This window comes from Protopterus annectens, chromosome 5.part0 (assembly GCF_019279795.1).
Source record: "Protopterus annectens isolate FY-2018-M chromosome 5.part0, PAN1.0, whole genome shotgun sequence".
Taxonomy (NCBI): domain Eukaryota; kingdom Metazoa; phylum Chordata; order Ceratodontiformes; family Protopteridae; genus Protopterus; species Protopterus annectens.
In genome coordinates, this window is record NC_056735.1 from 878,075,695 (window position 1) to 878,098,120 (window position 22,426).

Genomic DNA, 22,426 nt, shown 5'->3' on the forward strand with positions numbered 1-22,426 from the left:
CTTCTAGCAGCTCTGTAAAAAGCAAACGTTTACACTAACGTACATGAAAACTGGTTGGCCCAAAATACCAGTTCCAAAGAAAAACATATATAATCATTTAAAGTTTGTACAGAGTGAAGTCAGTCATCAAAATGCCATAAATGTAGCAAATAAAAATGAAGAATTACAGTTCTTAGAGTGGGCTTCAGTGAAGGATCTTCATCTTTTTTATGTTCTTCAGCAAGTCGTTTTCTTTCCTCCTTATCTGGTGGCAAGACCTTGTGGCATACTTCTTCTGAAGACATTTTTTCTAACTGCTCAACTCACCTGTCAATTGCAAATTGAAAGACAAGAGAAGAACGGGAATTATTAACTTGAAGTACCTTTGTGTGAATTCAAAGCAACATCTGGAAATCAAACATCGAATTAAACAGTAACTGAATGAAGTTCAGTTAGTTAATTTAGCACAACAAAAAAATCTTTTTTCTTATTATAAACATCTTTACTAATGTTTAACAATATCACATATAACTAAGTGACATCAGTACAATTCAGTTATAAATAAACCATTATAAATAATTGTCATGCATTCAAATATAATATTTTTGTCTTATCACTTATTCAATATCATTATATAGCTTTCTCAGGTCCTGGCTTCCCTGAAATCTCACACCTCCTGAACATTATTCTGTATGTATTGTTCTGACACAGTCCACTTAATTCTATGTAGTTGGTACCTTCCATTTTCTAAAGATTCCATCTCCAATTTTTTTATCTTCTTTACAACATTCAATAATTTTCTGTTAAACTTGGTTTTGTTTTTGATTTCAGTTTTCTAGTAATTACGTTTTTGGTAGCTACCATTAAGCTTAATTGGTCTTTACTGTATCTGAGTAAGTCAGTTTCTATATACAAACTCAAAAGAATAATAGGATCAAAGGATCATAGGAGGTGACTAGGCTAATGACCCTAATGCCCTTACAAGCCTAGCCAAGTTTTACCCTTATTTCCATGATCAGCACCTATCAGCCTGTCCAAGAGGGACATAGGTGGAACCTCTGGGGTGAATTTACAGTTACCCATTCAATCGTCGAGATTGCGTTTGAAGATGGCCAATGAGGTGCTCTGCTTGACATGAAGCGGAGTCTGTTCCAAAGGTGTGGTAACATCTGGGAGACAAATCTATCCCTCCACCAGGTTCTATTAATGTCAGTTACCAGGTCAAGGCCATCAGAGCGAGTAACCAGTGTACCATTTGACTTAAGTATATGCAGAATTTCCAATAAAGCAGAGTCAAAGACTGCTTTATATGCAAGGCAGAGATCGCCTCTAAGTAGGCTGTATGAAACAGAATAAAGTGACAGTGATTTCAGATGATCCTCATAGGATAGATGCTGAAGACCTTGAATTTTCCTTGTGAGGAACCTCTGTGGTCTCTCCAATTGTTGTAGGTGCTTGGAAAGGTACATAACAAAATCACTTTCTGGTACTTAACGTATTATCACAACTAGGTTGCAAATAACTCACTCTTGAAATATTGACATGTCCAGGAAATGTTGGTTTAGCTGCTTTGGACAGGGCCAGCAGTGCTAAAAGTCGATCTGAAGCGGCTCAGCTGTCATTTACTGCATCACATAACTGGGATACCATCCTTGTTATCACAAAATGACACTGTATACTTTTTGCCAGCCGAAGCGTAGGATGCACTACTATATTGATGTAAATGTTGCCGTGTTGAAAGGGTGAACTGTTTGCTCCTTTAAATGATTATCTGAAGTAGGGTATAAAGTTTTATGTGTCGATGACTTCCGTGTGTAAAATATACGGCATTTCACATTTTTATGTTGTGATGGTTAAGGTTTCACTGAGACTTCATTTCCTTCAGACAATAAATGGGAACACAAATCCTGTTCTATGAGTGTTCGAAGTTTGCAAAAGTAAATATTTTAAATCTGTCCCCATTTTGGCTGTTTGCCACTGCATTATTTCACTGTTTGCCCAGATTGTTTGTGGCAACAGATGGGGATACATGGCTCAGGCTACATTTACAGCTATGCCATACATTGGTGAAAGAATTGTTACTTCTTCCCTGTCGGCATCTTTCTCATTACCAGACAAATCCCAGAGATGCATATCAGCAAGACAGGTTTATAAAGGAAAAATAAATAACACTAATAAATCATTTTTGACAAAATAATGTTAATAATTTTAGCAGCACCTGAAGGACATGTCAATATTTCAACAGTGAGTTATTTGGAACCTGGTTGTGATAATGCGTAAGTACCCACTTTCTTAGTTAAAATACTTTGCTTCCCCAACATTCCTGACAAAAGTACTCTTTAGGGGATTTATAATGCATCACACTGTTGCATTCTTTAAAAATGTTCCAAGGTACCCCTTTTCTTTCCCATCATACCCCCAGCAATTGTTGTCTACCTGTGGAAATATTCTCTGGAGTCTAGCTGATGTATAAAAATACCTGTACAAATGCTTCAAAAATCTGTGTGTAGAATCAACTTTTACGTCATTGTACAGGCAGGCATCATGAACAAGATGATTTATTTTTGCCAGAATTCTACGGACATTCTAGATAAAAATCAATATACTAACAATACATACTATAACAAAGATGAAGATTTTACTCCATGAACACATTTTTACTAATGAAATCATAAACACAAAGCATGTATATGAACAGTAAAGGGTAAAGGCAAAAAAAGGTGCACAGATCTATAAAAAGTTGTATGGAGTAATTCAATAAAGGTATTTCTTAAAATTTCAATGTTGTGACATACCATTATTAATAGAAAGTGTGTGCGATTATGCAAGCAATGTGTTTGTGTGGGTGTATGTGCTGGAGGGGGTTTTCTGATGAGATGCAGTAGCATGAATATTGGAATTTCCTTTCTAGCAGTTCCTAGCTCAGCTTTTTTTTTGGGGGGGGGGGGCTGTCAATGACTGCTGCTGCACTCTCCAAGACAGTTGTTTAGGTTGCAAACATACTGCACTATCAATTAGGCAAGCCTAATCTACAAGACTAAAAATTAAATAGAATACTAGATTATATAAATAAAAACTTGATGCACAAGTTATCTGAGCACAGAGGAATGGTGGATGAGTCACTCAAAGACCAAATGTCCTGGTGCGTACTTATTTGTCATATCTGATACTAGGAGTCCTCCTCGGCCGGTTGACTTATGGGAAGCTGATGGAAAGCATTGCAAGTACCACCACAAAAAACACAAGTCCTCCTGGGAAGCCAGAGACGCAGAAGGGTCAAAAGGTGAAGGCTCAGAAGAATAAATACTAAAACCCCAAATTGACAAAGGAGATAACTGCCTAGGCTATAATGCTTGGTAAAGGTGGGACTCCTGACAAAGAGGCTGCAATGGAGACACTTTTTGATGCAAGCAGTGGAAGCAGCCACACTTACGGTGTGACACTTTCCAATAGCCTGCGAGTCATAGATTAATTTGTGCTCGAAATTACCTATTCCATTTTGTAATATATTGGGATTACTCATCCCAAGGTCGATAAAATACAGTTGTGTAAAATCTTACCATAACAGTAGATGTCCTTCTTTTCACTGTTGGGATCTCCTGCCAAGGATAGCACAAAGTTTTGCCAGTATACCAAAGTCATTAGATCTTGTATGTGCCGTACAACACACATATGCTCCCCGTTCAGGGTGCAGGGCATTAAGGTGATGTATGGAAGTTGTTATCCAGAACTGAACTGTCCCAGTAGAAAACAGTTTCTATAGGACACAAGAGAGTATGCACATCCAAAAGGAGAAAAATGCAGATGGAAAAGGGAAACCCTAGGCCAGGAGGGGAACCAAAACAAAGCACAAAAGAAAAAGGGGGATGGAGGGAGGGAGCAAATACTGCAAAAGTGAAGAGAAGGACATCTACTGTTATGGTAAGATTTTACACAACTGTCCTTTGTCCTTCTATATCGCTGCTGCAGTATTCTTCACTGTAGGGAGAGTACAGAAGCTCAAGAAAAGGATTGGGAGGAGTAAGGCTGGGAAGACCCCTCAACAAACCCATGCAGAATGGCTCAAGCAAAACCTGCTCTGGCCCTAGAAACTATATCCAATTTATAATGCTTAGTAAAGGCATGCAATGAAGAACAAGTAGCAGCTTCAGGGATGGTAATGGTGTCCTACCCTTTGAAGAAAGCACCAGAAGGAGCAACAGCCCTAGTAGAGTGAGCTCTAATGGAAGTAGCCAAATGTTTGCCATGAAAAGAATAACAGAAGGAAATGCCCTTAGATATCCAGGAGGAGATGGTTTACTTACAAACAGCCAAACCCAATGTCCTAGGATGAAAATAAATTAGAAGTTATGTACTTAACCACAACTAGGTATTTGTGTTGTCCATTTTCATTCCTCCTCACTAATAGGCCTCGGATGTGACTCTGCCGCTTTCTAGGACTTTAGGATCTGGGTCTCGAGCTCCTCCCTCTACCCATAATGCACCATATCATCCTCACCTCCCCACATCAAGTTTGCTGTCCTATAACTGAAAGGGTTACATCAACTACAGAGAAAGTATCTGATTATCAAACTTGGAACCCATGGATTCCGAATTCTTCCAAGCACTTCACAAAGGCACCAGGCCAGGGGATGTATGGGAAGGACGTGAGTAGTAATGAAAATGAACAATACAGATACCTAGTTATGTTAAGTACATAAATTCTAAATCTGATGTTGTCCTTTTCATTCCTCCTCATTAATGGGTCAGAGTCCCCAGCTACATAAACCCTGGCTGGCCCTTATGGAAGGATGTGCCACAGCACGGTAGAGCCAAAGGATGCCCTGTTCCTAGAAACAATATCCAAGTTATAATGTGAAATAAAGGTATGAGTCTTAGACCAAGTGGCTGCAGCACACACCATCAATTGAGGCTCTCGAAGAGAAAGCGGTTGAAGTAGCCATTGTCCTGGTGGAATGAGTCTTGGGAGATAAGGGCACGCACTTTTCTTAGAATAAATGAATGAAATGCAGTCTGTTATCCATTTAGCTAAAGTGATTTTTGAAACTTCCTGTCCTGACAGTCTTGCTGAGAAGGAGACAACCAGCTGATTGGACTTCCTATGACTCTGTTCTGTGGAGGTAGAAATGTAATTGCTTGTGAACATCTATGAGATGAAAAAGATATTCACCTTCATTTGAAAATCTGGGGAAGAAAACTGGTAAATGAATGGATTGGTTAATGTTAGAATCCATTGCCACCTTAGGTATGAAAGAAGGATTTGTTCTTAAGGACACGCTATCTTTATGAAAAATGATGTAAGTAAGGAGGTTTGGCTGACAAAGCTTGAAACTCTGATATTCTCTTAGCGGAAGTAACAGCTACTAAGATGACCATTTTTCCAAGAAAAAAACTTAATGTTGCAATAATCTGCTGGTTCAAATGGCTTCCAGGTCAGTTCTGAACAGTTGTCAAGTTCAATTTTGCTAGGTTTATTGTAATGCCCAGGTGGTTGAAGATTCTCACTAGGTAGTCCCTTGACTGTATCAGAAGATGCTTTGTCAGTGCAGTAAGGAGCCAATTGTCTAGATATGGAAATACCTGGAATCTCTTTAGCCTCAGGTGAGCAACGATGATTGCCAAATACTTGGTAAGCACCTGGGGGCTGTGGCGAGTCCAAAGTCACATCTCTGAACTGGTAATGACTGGCTACCAGCCCAAAGTGCAAATGACTTTTGGAGCATCTGTCGATCTTCATATGATAGTATGCATCCTGAAGATCCATGGAGCACATCCAATCGTCATTGTGTAAAAGTGGCAGAATGGAGTGAACCATAACCATTCAGAACTTTGACGTCTTGACGAATTGATTCAAGTTGCTGAGATCCAGAATAGGTCTCAGGTTCCCTGTCTTTTTTGGCACTAAACATAAGTGAAAATAAGTTCTGGATCCTCAGTTTGCTTGGGATCTCTTGGATGACTCTCTTTTGTAGAAGTTTTTGAACTTCTCAAAACGTATACTTACTCTTACTGGCTGGACAATCAAGGAGTTTCCTCCTTGGACCTGGAGGAGTTAAGAGAAAAGGGAATGTAATAGCTTCTAGACATTATGTTTAGCACCCAGGTAGTGTCTGTTATACTTGTCCAGGCATCCAGGTGCAGGAATAGACAACCCCCGACTGCCTCCAGAGATGGACAGTTGGGCAGCACTTCAAGAGCACTGAAAGGGCCTTTCAGGGAAAGGTTTCCAAGAGCCCTGATTCTGCGGACCACCACTTTCTATGGGGTGGCATAAGCTGTTGAAACCCCCCCCCCCTCTGCAGGAAGTACTCCATGTGGGTCCTGAAAAGAGTGCTGTGACTTCCTGATCCAAGTTTTCTTCCCTCCTCATTGGTTTCCAGAGAAGGTCCTGTGAGGAGTAGAAAACATGATCCTCACAGCAGACAAGGTCTTTCCTTCTTGCTCGCTGCAGATTAATGTGTCTTTCATAGAAGGTCCAAAACCAAAGACACCTTTAAGAAACTGTTTGACCTCAAGGCAAAAAGCCAAAGTAGAATGCAAGGGGCAGCCAAGCAAAAATAGCTGACAAATGTGCCTTTACGGAAGAACAGGCCAAGCCAGACTGGAGCAACTCACATAAATAGGAGAACCAAAGAGATCCCCACTGAAAAAGGGTCGTGGTTAAGAGCATGGCACCAGACAGAAAATCTCTTCCATTTATACATATAAGACTTTCTGGTTTGCAGGTATTCTTGACTCCTGTAAAACCCTGAGCACTTCCTCAGAAAACAGGTGCCTAACTGGGATCCCTATTAACCACAGTGTCATTCGAAGAGTGGGTAAAGTGAGGATGGATGGGTTACCCCTTGTCCTGTGAGAGGAGGTTCAACCAGTGAGGCAACTTGTGGTGAATGCCCCTTGCCAAATGCATCAAGAGGTGGAAACCAGTGCTGTCTTGACCAAAAGGGAGTCACTAGCAAGATTTTGGGGGAGTCCAACTGACTCTTCTGCAGGGCTCCTAGCAGGCAAAGTGGAGGGAAAGCATAGAGAAACATTCCCTTCCAAGGAAAAAAACAGGGCGTCCATTTTAGACGCAAGATGGCATGGCTCTCTGAACAGAAAAGAGGGAGATGCCTTGTTCAGTGGTGAGGCAAAAAGACCTACTTGAGGAATGTCCTTTTGTAAGCTTACTTCTGCTCATATTTTATTTCTTTTTATTTTATTTCTGGTGACTATACCTTTAGAAACATTACATCCTTGTCTCTTAAGCTAGTTTTTCACTATCTTTTTCTGATTGTTTCTATGACTTCATCTTGACCAGGGTGCTAGCCCTGCTCTGTTTGCCCTCGCTACACTCAGGCTCACTTCGCTCCCCTACCCTATCCCCATTCCCACCCACCCCCATTACAATTACCTTTATACCTAACTATCCCTCCCCTTCCTGTCTCACTAGCCACTACAATTCCACTTCCTGCCTATTGCCACAACCACCTTACTAATCTGTCAATCTTGTCAACACCACTTCCTCTATACCACTGTCTCCCTACCTACTCTATCTGACCATATTTTATTCCAACATGTATTATTTTGTAATATCTTCTACAGTACTCCTTATTCTCTCTATCTCCACCTCTTACCACTCCAATCTCTCTGACCCACTCCTATGTTCACCAACTTCTCACTCATACAACATATATCCAACTACTTCATCTTTTACTATCTCCCCTAATCTCTTTACTACCTCTACCTCAAGTCTATATAAACTATCCATAATACAGGTTTTTAAACCTTCCCAAAAAGCTAAGTCAAAACTATACAAACTCCATCTAGCATCTACTACACACTCTCTCCTTACTAAAAACCTACTTTGTTCTGGAGATATCCATCCCAACCCTGGCCCCTCTTCTCTCCCCAAAACTACCTCTACACTGCCCCCATCTTACTCCTCTAACAGTCACCAACCTCAGTCACAACAATCATATCCATCCAAATACTTAACTATTTACTCACTGAATATTCAGAGTCTAGCAAAGTCACTGAGCTGCACTCATGGATAGCTCTCAATACCGCTCACATCCTCTCCCTATCTGAAACCTGGCTCAAGCCACAAATCTCAATTAGTGAAATACTCCCAGCAGGTTATAATATCTTCCGATCTGATAGACCTGTAAAAAAAGGTGGTGGTGTGGCAATCTTCTACTCAAATATTCTTAACCTCTCACCATACCCTTCCCCAATTCCTGACTTCCTCCCAGCTGAAATCATCATCCTTAACTGCCATCTGAATCCCCACAAAAAACTTGCAATTTCCTCTATCTACCTTTCTCCTGGTAACAATTTGCCCTTTCTTGAAAACATCTTATCCTGGTTCTCCCACAACATACCATATGAGACACTTATCCTTGGTGATGTCAACAATGATTGGTCCAAACTCACAACTGACTCCCCCCAACTCAGTATCCACCTACACGGCTTCCACCAACTTATAACATCTCCCACTCACTTCCATAAAAATTCCACTTCCAGCTCCATCATAGACTGGATCCTTACCAATTCCCCCCACCAATACCACAATCCCACCACCTTACCTGACTCCCTCAGTGATCATCTCCCTACCACCATCTTAAGACACTACTCCCATATTCCTAAACCCCACCTTATCAAAGACTGTCGACTTTCAATTCATCCCAATTTAACTCCATTCTTCACAACATAGATTGGTCCATCCTAAAACACCTCCCCCTAAACGATGCTGTAAGCACTTTCAATAGCATCTTCATGAATACTCCAAACTCCTTAGCTCCTTCTAGGAAGATCAGAGTAAAACCAAACCATGCTCCCTGGCTCTCCAAAGAGACTAGGTCCCTTATAAAACAAAGAGATCATGCTTGGAAAACCTGGACTAAAACTGAACAACCAAATTTTCTTCAAAAATACAGGCAACTGAGGAACCTTGCAAAAAAAAACATACAACTAATGACAAAAAGGTATACTATAGCTCTGCTCAGCTTAACAAATCCAATCCTGGAAAATTTTGGTCAACTCTCAACAACATCCTCTACCCTGGAAAGCCCTCTAATCCCTCCCCATACCCTAACTCTTCCTCCAGGAAACAGCTACCCTCCTGAATAAACACCATCTCTTCCATCCAAAATCTGGTAACCTCTAAGCCAAACTCTACTTCGACACCCACCTCTCCAAGTCCCACTAACACAACTTTGTTTTATTTTGAGCCAGTTCCCATTACTTACATCAAATCTCTACTACTCAAGCTAAAACCTTGCTCTCTCCTTCCACTGACAATATCTCCTACATTCCTCAAACTTGCTGCTGACTCATTTGTCTATCCTGTAGCTATACTAATTAATCAATCTATTCTGAAGTCAACTGCCCCCACCCTTTGGAAATCTTTCTTCACTATCCCTCTTCATAAAGGTGGAAACTCCACTGACCCCTCAAACTACCGACCCATTGCCATTCTGTCCTCCCTCTCCAAGATATTAGAAAAATGTATTTACTCTCAGCTTCTCAATCAACTCCTCACACACTACTTACTTACCCCTACCCAACATGGATTTCGTCCTCACCACAGCACCACCACTGCCCTCCGCTCCTTCACACATCATTGCAGAGGCCCTAGACAACAATAAACTCATTTCCTGTCTCTTCCTAGATCTCTCCAAAGCCTTCAATACTGTCTCTCATCCTTTACTACTATCCAAACTCGCAAATCTCCACCTATCCCCCTCTGCACTTGCCTGGTTTAATAGTTACCTATCTGGCAGGGAACAATCTGTCAAATGGCTCTCATCCTCCTCACCTTTCCTTCCCATCTTCACTGGTGTTCCCCAAGGCTCCATCTTGGGACCCCTTTTGTTTAACATCTTCACCAATGATCTTTACACCTCATGCAAAGAATCCTCCCTTATTCAGTATGCCGACTCCACAATTATATCCATCTCAAATAACATTCCTGAACTACACTCCTTGACCAAACAGGCCCTACTATCCACTGAGCAATGTCTCTCTCACAACCTATTGATCCTAAATCCCAAAAAGACCAAACTCCTACTTTTCCTTCCCCGTTCTCTTTCTCATCACAAAACCTCCTTTTTTATTACATCTTCTAACAATACAAACATCCAACCAGACACCCACACAAAACTCCTAGGGGTCATTATCGATGACGAACTCAAGTTCAACCTACACATACTCCAAGGTATAAAAAAAACAAACCAGAAACTAGGTCTACTATATCGGAACTAAAAATTCCTAACCCCTGAATCTAGACTTACCCTTGGACATGCACTCCTCCTCCTCTCCCTCTTACACACCACCCAAGTTCTTACCAATATCCAGGCCTCCACTCTAAACAAACTGCAACAGACTTACCACAAAATAGCCAGATTCATTACTAACTCCCCATACAACTCACACCACTCCATTTCTTTGAACTCTCTTCAATAGCTTGAACTTCCCCAGTTTCTGCTATCTTATCAAGTTCATATGCTACACTCTACTCTTTATAAACCCTCCTTCTGTCCATCTCTATCTTCCTTAGTCTCCATCTACATCCCATCCCAGACCCTCCATACTTCTAACCAACAATTACTTGATATCTACCACCCAAAAAGGTTAGTAAGCAAACTACTCTACAAACACTCCCTTGCCCATGCTTGGAACAAACTTCCCCTTGACTTATGTTCAATCTCCCACACCTCACACTTTAAAAATGAACCAAAAGCTTATTTTCTCAATTCCAGAACCTGCCCTTGCCATGACCCTACCTAGTCTTCCTTCCCTTTATGTACCCTCAAAAGGGCCATACTTAGTACCTCATTACACCTCTCTCTCCAATGTGTCTACTATGCATTTGCACAATTTTATACAAACAAAAAATGTTTATTGTTGACCTATTGAACTATATCAATGTAAAATTGTTACTTAGCTTCTTTTTAATGCAACTTTAACTTTATGCATGTAACCCAACATGTGAGCTGTTTTGCTATAACTGCTATTATATCAACATTGTTTAAAATTGTACTTGTTTTAAAATTTATTACTGGAGCTTTTCTCCTCGGGTCTCCACTGAAAATGGGCCACAAGCCCAGTTGGACAAACCCGGTTAACAAATGTCAATAAATAAATACCTCACCAATAGACTATGTCCAGAAACACATTTCTGTGAAGCATCCATTCATGAGCCTGTGTTTACAACCTGTTCAAGGCATCTGCCAGCAGATTGTGTTCTGAAGGAATATACTCTGCCTGAAAAGCCAACCTGCAAAGAAGCTAAGACTTTATGCCCCCCTCTAGATGACATACCACATCACTGAGGTGTTGTCCTTGTAAACCTTCACATGGCCTGGACACAGTATGGGGTGAAAAGACCCATCTCTAATATGTATATGGTCAGAATTCTAATGGTGGGCCAAAGACCTTGAACTTTCAGATGGCTACAGGAAGTCCCCCGTCCCATGTCTGAAGCATCGGTGAACAGTTCTGGAAAAGGAACCTGAGGCTGAAAGGGCAGGCCTGGGTCAAAAGAAAGTTGCTGAATCCATCACCCGAATTCCCACTGTAGACAAGGAATGACAGGTACACTGAAATCCAGAGGATGGCAATGTTTTCAGGTACCACTGAAGCTTCTGCATTTGCAGACGGGCAAAACGAAGCATTGGAATAGAAAAGGACATGAATCCCAGGGCTCAAGAGACTCTGGCTGTAATAGAAGGCAGAGGAAAAAGAGACTGACAGAATGCGGTCAAGGACAAACTTTTGGAGTTGGAAGAGGGGCCAACATTGGCAATATCTGAATCCTGCAACCCAGTTATACATGATCCTGAGAGGGAGTCAGGACAGACTTTTGAAAGTTGATACTGAACCCCAGACTTTGTAGGAGAGATATAGTGAACTTCAGAGCCTGTAATAGACAAATGGGAGAAGATGCCTGAAGCAACAGGTCATCTAGAGAAGAAACATTTTGAATGCCTTGAAGCCTGCAAAAGGCCATCACAGGATCTAAGCATTTTTAGATCGATCATTGGGACAGTAGAGAGTCCATAGGGCAAAGCACAGAACTGAAAATGAGAGGAAGAAACAGAGAAAAATAAAAACTTCCTGAAAAGAAGGTGAATAGAAATATGAAGGCAAGCATTCTTTAGATCCAAGGACACCAGAAAAGACTGGAATAATACCAGAGGAAACAGAGCTTGAAGTATGAGCATCCAAAAAGAAGTAACCTTGAGAAAGATGTCGAACAAGGAAAGATCCAGAATAAGTCTCAAAGTATCCTCCTTTCAAGGAACCAGGAACATCCTGGAGTAAAATCCCTTTCCTATTTATGAAGCAGGGACAGGTTTAATAGTTACCTGGTCCACCAGGGACCCAAGGCTCTGTGAGAAATGAAGTTGTTCCAGAGCAGGTTGTGGAATCCTTGAAAGAGGAGAGAGGGAGACTTCCACAGAATGAAGCAACAAGGTGATAATATGCCAGTTTAGAAGACAGATGGAGACCCAACGGGATGAGGGAACCTGGCCAAGGGGTAAGCCGGTGCAAGACTTCAAAGAGAAGCAGGCGTGTCAGATAAAGGAGGCTTTTGAGCCAAAGGAGCCTGAGAAGACTTAACAGGAGGAGCTCTCTTACCACTCTTCCTGCCTTTACTGGCCTGACCAGGCTGCCTGTCAACAAAGGCAGATAGTTCTTCTAGAACGCAGGGATAGGGGACACAAAAATATGTTTAAGATTCTGCAGAGCATTACCTCAGCAACAGTAGCAGTCCCAAAGAGTTTTTTTTTATTATCCCAAGGAGCACCCAGCAACTTGGCCTTAATGTCCTCAGGTAAAAACTGCAGGCGAAGCCAAGATAACGCCTCATGACAGACCTGAAGAAAGCAGCTCTGGAAAAGGCATCAGCAGCATCATAACTACACTTGATAAAGTGATGAGCCACCTGAGAAGCAGAACCCAAAGCAGACAGGTCAGAAGAAGGAAACTTAAATATGAATTGACAATCCTCAGGAATGTTATAGAACCTGTCAGGTTTCTTTGGAATGGAAGGCTGGGAATTAGGAAGCTTAGACACAGCTATAAAGGTGTCCAATAAAGCAGCCAACACAGAAGGTACTGCAGATTGTTTAAGAGTACCCATCTGAAGCAGCTCACAATACCTTTTCTGGATATCACACACTTGAGATGCATCTCACTTAAAATATTCCATCATTCTAGGTACAGTGCCTTCAAAAGTTAACTCCTCAAAAAGAGACTCTAAACTAATGGACTCTTCTTCATCAGAACCATAAGCCAAATGCGAAAGCATCTGGGAAGAGTAGGACAAAAAAACGATCATCAGACTCCAAATCCTCATCTGAAGAATCTGGTTCCATAGTCCATTTGGAAGGAGCTGAAGTCCAAGAAAAGAAGGCACAGAAACCCATTGGGGAGGCTTCAGGACCATTATGGCATTAAACAGGCCCTAAATAAACTCCTGCCATTCCCTTTGCGGATCCTTAGGGCATACAGAAGCATGCTTAGTCTTCTGCTTTTTCCTGGTAGGGATGTCAGCCCTACCAAACACCAGAGGTTCTGACCCTTGATGAGATTCAATAAGTGTATCCGGAACCTCTTCCCTGACCAGAATCTGCAGAATCCCTATACGGCCCTCCAAGATGATCAAAAACGGTTCTCCCTTGACATCTGAAGCAAATGTCTGTAAAGCCTCAGGGGACATGCAAAAGAAAGATCCATGCTGGCTTCCAATGGGGTCATGGCAGAGGAATCCAGCATAGACACTGGACAGCCTAAGAGCTATCTCAATGCTTCTACAGAAACGTCTGGTGGAGGTTGGACAGACAAAGAATCAGGCTGAGATTTCTTGGCCGCCTTCTTACTTATTAGAAAATTCTGGGTTAGAAGATTCTGCCACGCTACCCCCTGGGGTAACTGTTTAAGCCAATGGTTCTCAAGACAGGACCAGGGAAGACAATTGGATTCTAACAGTCTTGAGCACAAACGCTTTACAAATGCTACAGGATGTATGGTTGTGGGAAGCACCCAGACAAAAAAGACACGGTTTGTGATGATCATTTTGGGGAACTGTCTCCCACACTGACATGTTCCCTTCTTGGATGACTTGAATTCTAGGTAACCAAAAAAGAACAAGACCCAAACAAAAAGAAAAAAAGACCTCAATGGGCCGCTTATCTGATGGCTAGGTATTCAGCACAGCAAAGGGCATTCAGACTGACAAGTGATAATGGCGTTCGGACTGGCAGCAAAGAATTCTGAGTAACTGCATATGTATGTCACCTTTATGCCCTATGTCTTGAACAGGGAGGATATGTGTGACGTATGTTGCATACAAGATCAAAATGCTTTGGCATACTGCCTATTTAAGCCTCAAAGTTGGCTCTGGTGGATTTTATTAAGATCCCAAGTTGTTTGTTTACTTCAGTGAAAAGGGCTTTAACTTTCTGGGAAATTACTCACAAAATTCATTACTATAAAGCTTGTTGATATTATGGTTGCCCTGAACTAGTTCCTATGGGGTACAGCAGCATACATGCTGGTATAGTGTGGTGGTGTTCATTTCTGTCTATTCAGTGAAGTGTCACCTGATGGAAAAATACAATGCAGTTAGCAATACACTTGAAAAAGGCTTGTATGTCAGATGTTCAACCCCTTCTTTCCTAGCATGAAGCAGAGAACATTGTATTACAATATCTACCCCCCTAAAAAATATATAACCTCCCTCAAAAAATACAGAATAATTTAAGAAGTTTGTTACATGCTACTGAAAATATATCTGCAGAATGGATTTTCTGTTAACTAACCTTGCAGACAGGGCTAGCACCCTTAACCTTCCCATTCAGGATCAGCCAATAGTGTGTCAAGAGAAGTACATGCCCACCTTACAAACAGAATTAAAAGAAATAATTGGCCAAATTGACTGGTCAAAGATCTGTGTCTTGAAGCACAAACAGTTCTGAAAGTCATGAATTTGATGAGACCATTTTGCTTTTAAAACCGTTCAAAAGTGGAGATAGACAAATGGCTTTAACTCTTTTCCAACTCATGCACTCTCTTTGTACCTATATCTGGGATGCATACGCATGGTATGAAGGCCTCCCCCAGTCTCTGCTCCAAGGAGAAAACCAGATGAGTGGACCAGTTTAAGCAGAACTCTGATTACTGCCTTTAAGGAATACTTGCTTCTTGTAAAACTGTAGATAATGATCTGTACACACAAGGGCCTTAATCTCCGACACTCAAGAAGCAGAGGTAATGGACACTAAGTAAACTATCTTTAAAAAAAAAAAAAAAGAAATCCGTATTTCTGGACCCACAAGTTTGAGTTATTCCACCAACCATGCAGTGGTCAGTTACGCTCAGATAATACCATTTGGCTGACAAGTATGGATGCACAAGTTCTACTTATCTGTAACAGTAGATGTTTGAATTTTAGACTGTCTCAATGGCATATGGATACTCTGCCTGCACAAACCCACACTGGCAGCTTTCCAGAGCCCAGAATTCCCTCCTCTGATTACCTGTGACAAGGGAATTGTTAACCCCTTCTCATCAGAGGAAGTCTAAATCCGATGTCAGTTGTTCAGTCCTTTAGTGCCAAGTAGAAGAACAAAGAAGGACCAGGAGCAAGAATTGCGAAACTGGGATGGCTGAATGCATGCTTTCCAGTTCTGGGAATGTTCAAATCTTCACTAGTGAATGGTTGTGTGCATTCGCTAATGTGGGATTCACATTATGATAACAGCTCGCACTACAGTCGGGATCAGGAAATTTACCCTTTTCCTCACTGCGGTGCGATCTCAGAGTTGGAATATATAAAATGCAGGGTGTGTGGAAGGGGTGCGGGGGGGGGGCCTGTCCCCCTGCAAAACTCTAAAAACTGTACTGTACATGTATAATTCCTATGGCAGCTTCAGCACAACTGCCTGAGGGTCTGACGTCACCTCCTGACATTTCAAATAAGTTTGAATACGGATGTCGACGTGATGATTTCTGACATTCTATAAAAGTGACATTCCCAAATTCAAACTATCAGTTTGGGCAATTAATTAGATTTTGTTTTGAGATTCAGCATTTGATAGTAAACCTATAGTAAATATATATGTATATGTATATGTATATGTATATATATATATATATATATATATATATATATATATATATATATATATACACACACACACACAGACAAAAATATATATCAATACAGATATACACACACACACACACACACACACACACACACATATATATATATATATATATATATATATATATATATATATACATACACACATACACACACACACAATAAGGGGGATGGTGGTGGGTGCTGTCACTGAGGCACTGGGAAATTCCAACATCATCGATTCATAGGTGTGTACTAGGCTAATGACCACTAGAGCCTTTTTAACCCTAGCCATGCACCCCGAATATCTGACAAGTTCCTGTACCCTTGATAAGTGGAATCAGGGGCTTGGGAGATAAACCATTTACAGGCTGCCTGTGTCTGTTAGAGACCAAGGTGCCAACCAGAGGATGAATTTACTGTTCCCCATCCAATTGTCCAAGTCACACTTTGATAGGGTTAGGAAGGAATTCTGCTTTACATGGATGGAGAGCCTGTTCCAGAGATGGGGGTAGTCTCTGGGATATACACCTGTCTCTCCAGCAGGTCCTACTTAAATTAAAGACAAGGCTCAAGTCTTTAGAATGGGTACTTCTGGTGCTGTTTGTTTAGCAGATATGCAGATTGTCCATCATGGTAGGGTCTAACAATGCCTTGTATGCCAGACATAGATCCCCCTTCAACAGACTGTAGAAGACCGACTCTGGGATAGGGCTTTGAGGTGGTCTGCATAGGACATGTTACTTACTCCCTTGTATTCTTTGAGTAAGGAACCTCTGTGGACATTCCAATTGCTGGATGTACGTGGTTAGGTAAATACCAAAGGGGGCACTGCACTCAATGATAGGTTTGATGAATGCTAAATGTAGTGGAACAATGACCTCCTTGGACCTAGATGCCATATCTTTGTTTATAAGTTGCACAGCATAGAATGCTTTCCTCATTATTGTAGACATATGATGGTCAAAGCCTACATTTTGCTATGCACAAGTCCATGACTACTGGGTTAGCTCTTAGGGGGGTGATGTTAATGAAGGTTACCCAGGGTGGATGACTTCCCGAAGGATACTATTTATTTCTTGGCATTTAGTTTTAGTCTATGGGTTTGATACAAACTGTCTGTTAGCTGTTAATGGAGAAAATTAGTGCTGGTGGGGGTTCTATGACTGCTCCTACTTTACATCTGCAGATTTGGTCAGCCAGAGGCCCTTGACATTGGTCTTGTCTTCAGTGAAGTAAATACCAAAAAGGAAAGATCCCAGGACCAATACCTGAGGGACTCCCCTTGTGACTGGTCTCTTTGTAGAGGTGGACTCCCCAAATTCTAACTTCCTTGGCCATGTCTGTGAGCCAGCCGACTATCCACCAGTTAACGTAAGGGTTTATACGTAACCAACTGTGTTTATCAACAATGTTCAACTGGGGTGTTGTGTCAAATGCCTTGGTGAGGTAAAGCTAGGCAGTGTGAACCATTTTTCTCTGACCCATTGCTTTGGTGACCTTTTCAAAGATATCCACCCAGTTGAGTAGACATGACTTGTCCTTGACAAAACCAAATTGGGTTGGGTCCTAAGTATGAAGATTTCCTATGTCATTATTGATCATTTCCAGGATAATTATTTCCATGGCTTTGCATACGAGACTAGTGAGACTTATGCCTGTAGTTTCCAGGGGCTCCAGATGGTCCATGTTTGTACACAGGGATGAATGTTGCTTTTCTCCATTCATGAGGCACGAAACCTGCCTGGATTCAAAGGTTAAACAGCAATTTCAGAGGCCCTGACAGGTCATGCTTTATACAATTAAGAAGACATCCTTGGATACTGTCTGGGCCCATTGATGCAGTGTTCTTGGCCTTAGACAGTGCATGGAGGACCATTCCCTAGTGACAGTAGGGAGAATTATATTTGATGGTACTTCCTGAGGGAGAAAAGTTAGAGCTGAACTTGTCAGACAGTAGGTTTGCTACATCTGGCTCAGTATAGGTGGCTCCATATGAGGTCTGTAGACAACTTTGTATTTCCTTTGAGGTTGCGGACACAGAATTTCTGGTTAAAGGTTTATAGTGCCTGAATATATGAACTGTATCTTACTGAAATTAGTACACCTTGTTTGCTGCAGCATAGACTAGATCCAGGCCTGCTGAATCTAGCTTTGTTTATATGCTTGTTTGCATATTTCCCTGGAACGCTAATTCCACCTAATACGCGGCTTCTCAGCGCTTCTGTGGATCACTAGTGATATCTGCATTGCTTACTGTACTTATTTCCTTGTTTCACTTGAAAGAAAGTTACTGTTTGTCGTTTTTGCATTTAAGTTACCTGTAACACATTGCACTTAAGTTACCTGACACTTGCGAGCTAAAGCAATTATATAAGTTAGCACTAAAAATTAAAAGCACTACACCCTCACTCCCCACTGGCCCTTGTTTTCAATTAAGGAATTCCCAATATTATTCTAGCATGTCCAAATGTCAGTTGTCAATCTCCTCTCCGGTCCAGCTGGTGAACCTGGGAATCTTGAGGCAATGTTACAACTGCCTCATGTACACAGACAACCCTCTCCTCCTCCCAACAAATTCCAACACATGTGAGAGATGCAACCATATAGCCAAACTGGAGGCTAAGCTCTCTCAACTCAGTGCTGGCATAACCAGTCAGGAGGAGAAGGAAACCACACTCACTTCAATTCCAGTCTCACACAGACCTACCACGGCAGCAAACCAAACACATAATCACACAAAAACATACTCGGAGGCTCTAAATAAAGATGTGACTAAGCAGCAGAGACCTCCAAAGCAGACACCCAAGCAACCGCTACCCCAAAACAAAACACGTGCAACACATATCTCACAAAGCCAGTGTGCCGAACAGTCACAGCCCTTAAGACTAAACAACATACCTGATACACTTGTAATAGCTGACTCTATCATCAGGCACACTGACGTCCCGCTCACCAGGCTGAAGGAGAGGGTCACAGTGAGCAGCCTGTCGGGCGCTAGGATCCGCCACATAACACAAGCACTCAGGTCACTCCAAGGCAAGTACAAATACGACTCAGTCATTGTCCATGCTGGTGTGAATGACCTGAGACGTACCTCCCTGGACTACATGAAAAGAGACAAAGGAGCTCTCTGAGCATGTAGCCCAGGCCGGTATGACCCTGACCTTGAGTAGCATCTTACCCTCACCAAGAATGATGCCACAATATGAAGACAAGATGATCAATTTCAACAATTGGCTTAAGTACTGGTGTCATTCAAAGGGGATCCAATGCCTGTCAGCTTGGGATGATATGCTCGACAAGCCACGATGCTTCGCTAGGGACGGCTTGCACCTGTCACCCCTGGGCTTTCGGATATTGGCAAAGGCTCTTAATACCCCCATAGTGCCTTTTTTAGGCAAGGCTCAAAAGTCAAAACCACCTCCATAGGTATCCCAAGGAATAAGAAACTAAGAGTAATGCTACTCAACGCCAGAAGTCTAAACCTCAAGATGCACGCACTCGAAACTCTCCTTAGCATGGAGAACATCGATATCTGTGCAGTAACAGAAACCTGGTTCAGGGCTCCCGAGAGCACCCCAGCACTACCAGGTTATACCTCATACCATGCTTTCGGCCCCAAAACTTGGACCGAACCACAAAAGGAGGGGGAGTATCAATATTCATCAAAAATACCCACACCTCCAGGTTGGTGGCAAAGCACGAAGCATCAGAGACTATCCATGTGCAACTAATAGTGGGTAAAACTGCCTTCCAGTTTATAGCCTGCTACAGACCACCATCCCAAACCCAGGAACCCCAATCGGCCTTTCTGAGAACACTGGAAAATATGAAGGTCTCTCCAAACACCATTATATTGGGCAACTTCAACTACCCAAACATAGACTGGGAGCATTACTCTAGCTCCAACACCCTAGCCCAAAGGTTCCTAGAATTTATAAACTCAAATGCTATGGAACAACTTGTTACCACTCCCACAAGAGAGGAAAACATACTGGACCTGATCATCACCAACATGGGGACTCTATGCTCCAGACCAAAAGTGTATCCCTCACTGGTAAGATCAGACCATAAACTAATCTCACTGGATATTCACATCCCGACCCTAACCCCTGCCCAGAAAACCACAGTGAAAAACTTCTCTAAAGCAAATTTCACACTCCTCAAAACCAAGGTGGAATCCTTCAAAGCCCCCGGGCCTGTGGAAAATACGGCCCAGACTGCAGAATCCTTTATAAACGCATTCTATGATCACCTTCAGGAATGCATGGATCATGCGATCCCAAATAAAACCAAGACCCAATCCTCCAAAGGCAGACGTCCTGTCTGGTGGACCCCAGCCATAAACAAACTATACAATAGAAGGAGGAAGCTACTAAATGATAGAGCAAAATCCCAAAAAGGGAAGGCATCACTGATCAGTATTAGCAAAAAACTACGGGCACTCATAAAAATGTCTAAGGCCAGCTTAGAGAGAAAAATTGCACAGGACACTAAGGATAATCACAAGGCTTTCTTTAGTTATGTTAGGAACCTGGGTGGTAATTCCCAGATATGCTCAGAATTAGTCCAAAATGACAAAAAATACACTGAACCCACAGACATTGCCAACATCCTAGCTGACAGGTTCAGCACAAACTTCTCCCCCCCCCCTCACCACCAAAAGGGCAAATATCTATCCCAGCAGAGTGCTGCCCCCCTGACATCTCAGATGCTCAGGTAAGAGCCGCCCTCTCCAAAGCAAAAAACACAGCATCAATGGGACCAGACGGTGTCCCGGGCTGCGTCCTACATTAACTCCAAGAAGAGCTAAACCCAAACATAAAACTACTATTCAATCTCAGCCTTACTACAGGATATGTGCCCAAAGAGTGGCGTACAGCAACTGTGGTCCCTCTCCATAAAGGTGGTGCCTCAATGGATCCCGGAAACTATTGCCCCATAAGCCTGACTAGCTTGGTCTGCAAAGCTATGGAAAGGATCATCATGGACCTCATAAATAAAGATATTGGGGACCTACAGACACTGGATCCTACCCAGTTCGGCTTTGTTAAGGGCAGATCCTGCCTCTTAAACCTGGTTGATTTCTTTGAAATAGTCACCAAGGCCATTGACGAGGGGAAGGTGGTCCACACAGCCTACCTGGACCTCGCAAAAGCCTTCGATACAATACCCCACTCGGGCATTATAGATAAGCTCACCAGCTTAAATATAAACCCCTATGTCACTAGATGGATTGCAAACTGGCTCAAGGACAGAACCCACATAGTTAAAATTGCTGCAGCCATGTCAGACTCCAAACCAGTTACAAGTGGTGTCCCACAAGGCTCAGTCCTGGGACCTCTCTTGTTCGGTATACATTTCTTGGAGGTACAGGCCAACACGGAAGGACTGTGGCTGACCAAGTTCGCAGATGACTGCAAACTGGGCGCCACAATCGACTCTCCAGCCGACACAAGAATCCTCCAAAAGGGCCTCATAGAAACAGACAACTGGTGCCAGAGCCATGGCCTCAAGCTAAATGCCAAAAAGTGTATAGTCATCCCTTTTGGCAAAAACAAAGTGCCCACAAATTACCACATAGGTGGTAATCCATTAAGTACAGAAGTAGTATTTAGGGACCTGGGGACCCAAGTTGATAGCAATCTCTCATGACAACCACGTGGCCAAAGTGGTTAGAAAAACATGTTATATAGCCCACCTAATCATGAAGGGATTCACATCTAGATCAGGGGAGGTCACCACGCCTCTTTACTCATCCCTCATCAGGCCCATAATTGAGAACAATGCCCCTTTTGGGATGTACCTTACCAGACAGCTGCAGCAACTGGAAAGACCCCAGAAGTACCTCACCAAGAGGATCAAAGGGCTCAAACAGATGCCATATGCTGCCCGGTTAAAGAAACTTCAGCTCTACTCAGTGGCATACCGCCTCTTCAGTGGCGATCTGTGCCTGACGTATAAAGCCGTATCCAACCCGGAATTAATGGACATGCTGCACCTCAGAAAATCCAAATCCCATCAAGCTACGCGCTCGAGAGACTTGAACCTCAGCACTGAAATAAATAGGACATGCTGGAGGGACAGATTCTTAACCTAGAGGCTCCCTTCACTCTGGAATAAAATCCCAGTCCAGGTTAGGCAGAGTCCCTCATTGACTCTCTTCAAGAGGAATCTTGATGAGTGGATGGGAGAGCGTAGGTTTACCCCGGGTATCACTTCTGTGTCACTGTTAGACAGAGGCACAGTATACTAACCTCGAAAAAGGGCATAGCAAAATAAATTTAAAATGGGTGGCGAAAGCCAAAC

General features: G+C 42.4%; 1 protein-coding gene across 2 annotated transcripts in view; it reads right to left on the minus strand.

Annotated features, from left to right (window-relative positions):
* The window catches only part of RNF169 (ring finger protein 169), a 689,470-nt gene that overhangs the window by 258,963 nt on the left and 408,081 nt on the right, over positions 1–22,426 (minus strand). For both annotated transcript variants that reach the window (XM_044072675.1, XM_044072676.1), the window contains exon 3: positions 168–306. In XM_044072675.1, the coding sequence (XP_043928610.1) occupies positions 168–284 (117 nt within the window). In that variant the 5' untranslated portion in view covers positions 285–306. The remainder of the gene's footprint in view (positions 1–167; positions 307–22,426) is intronic.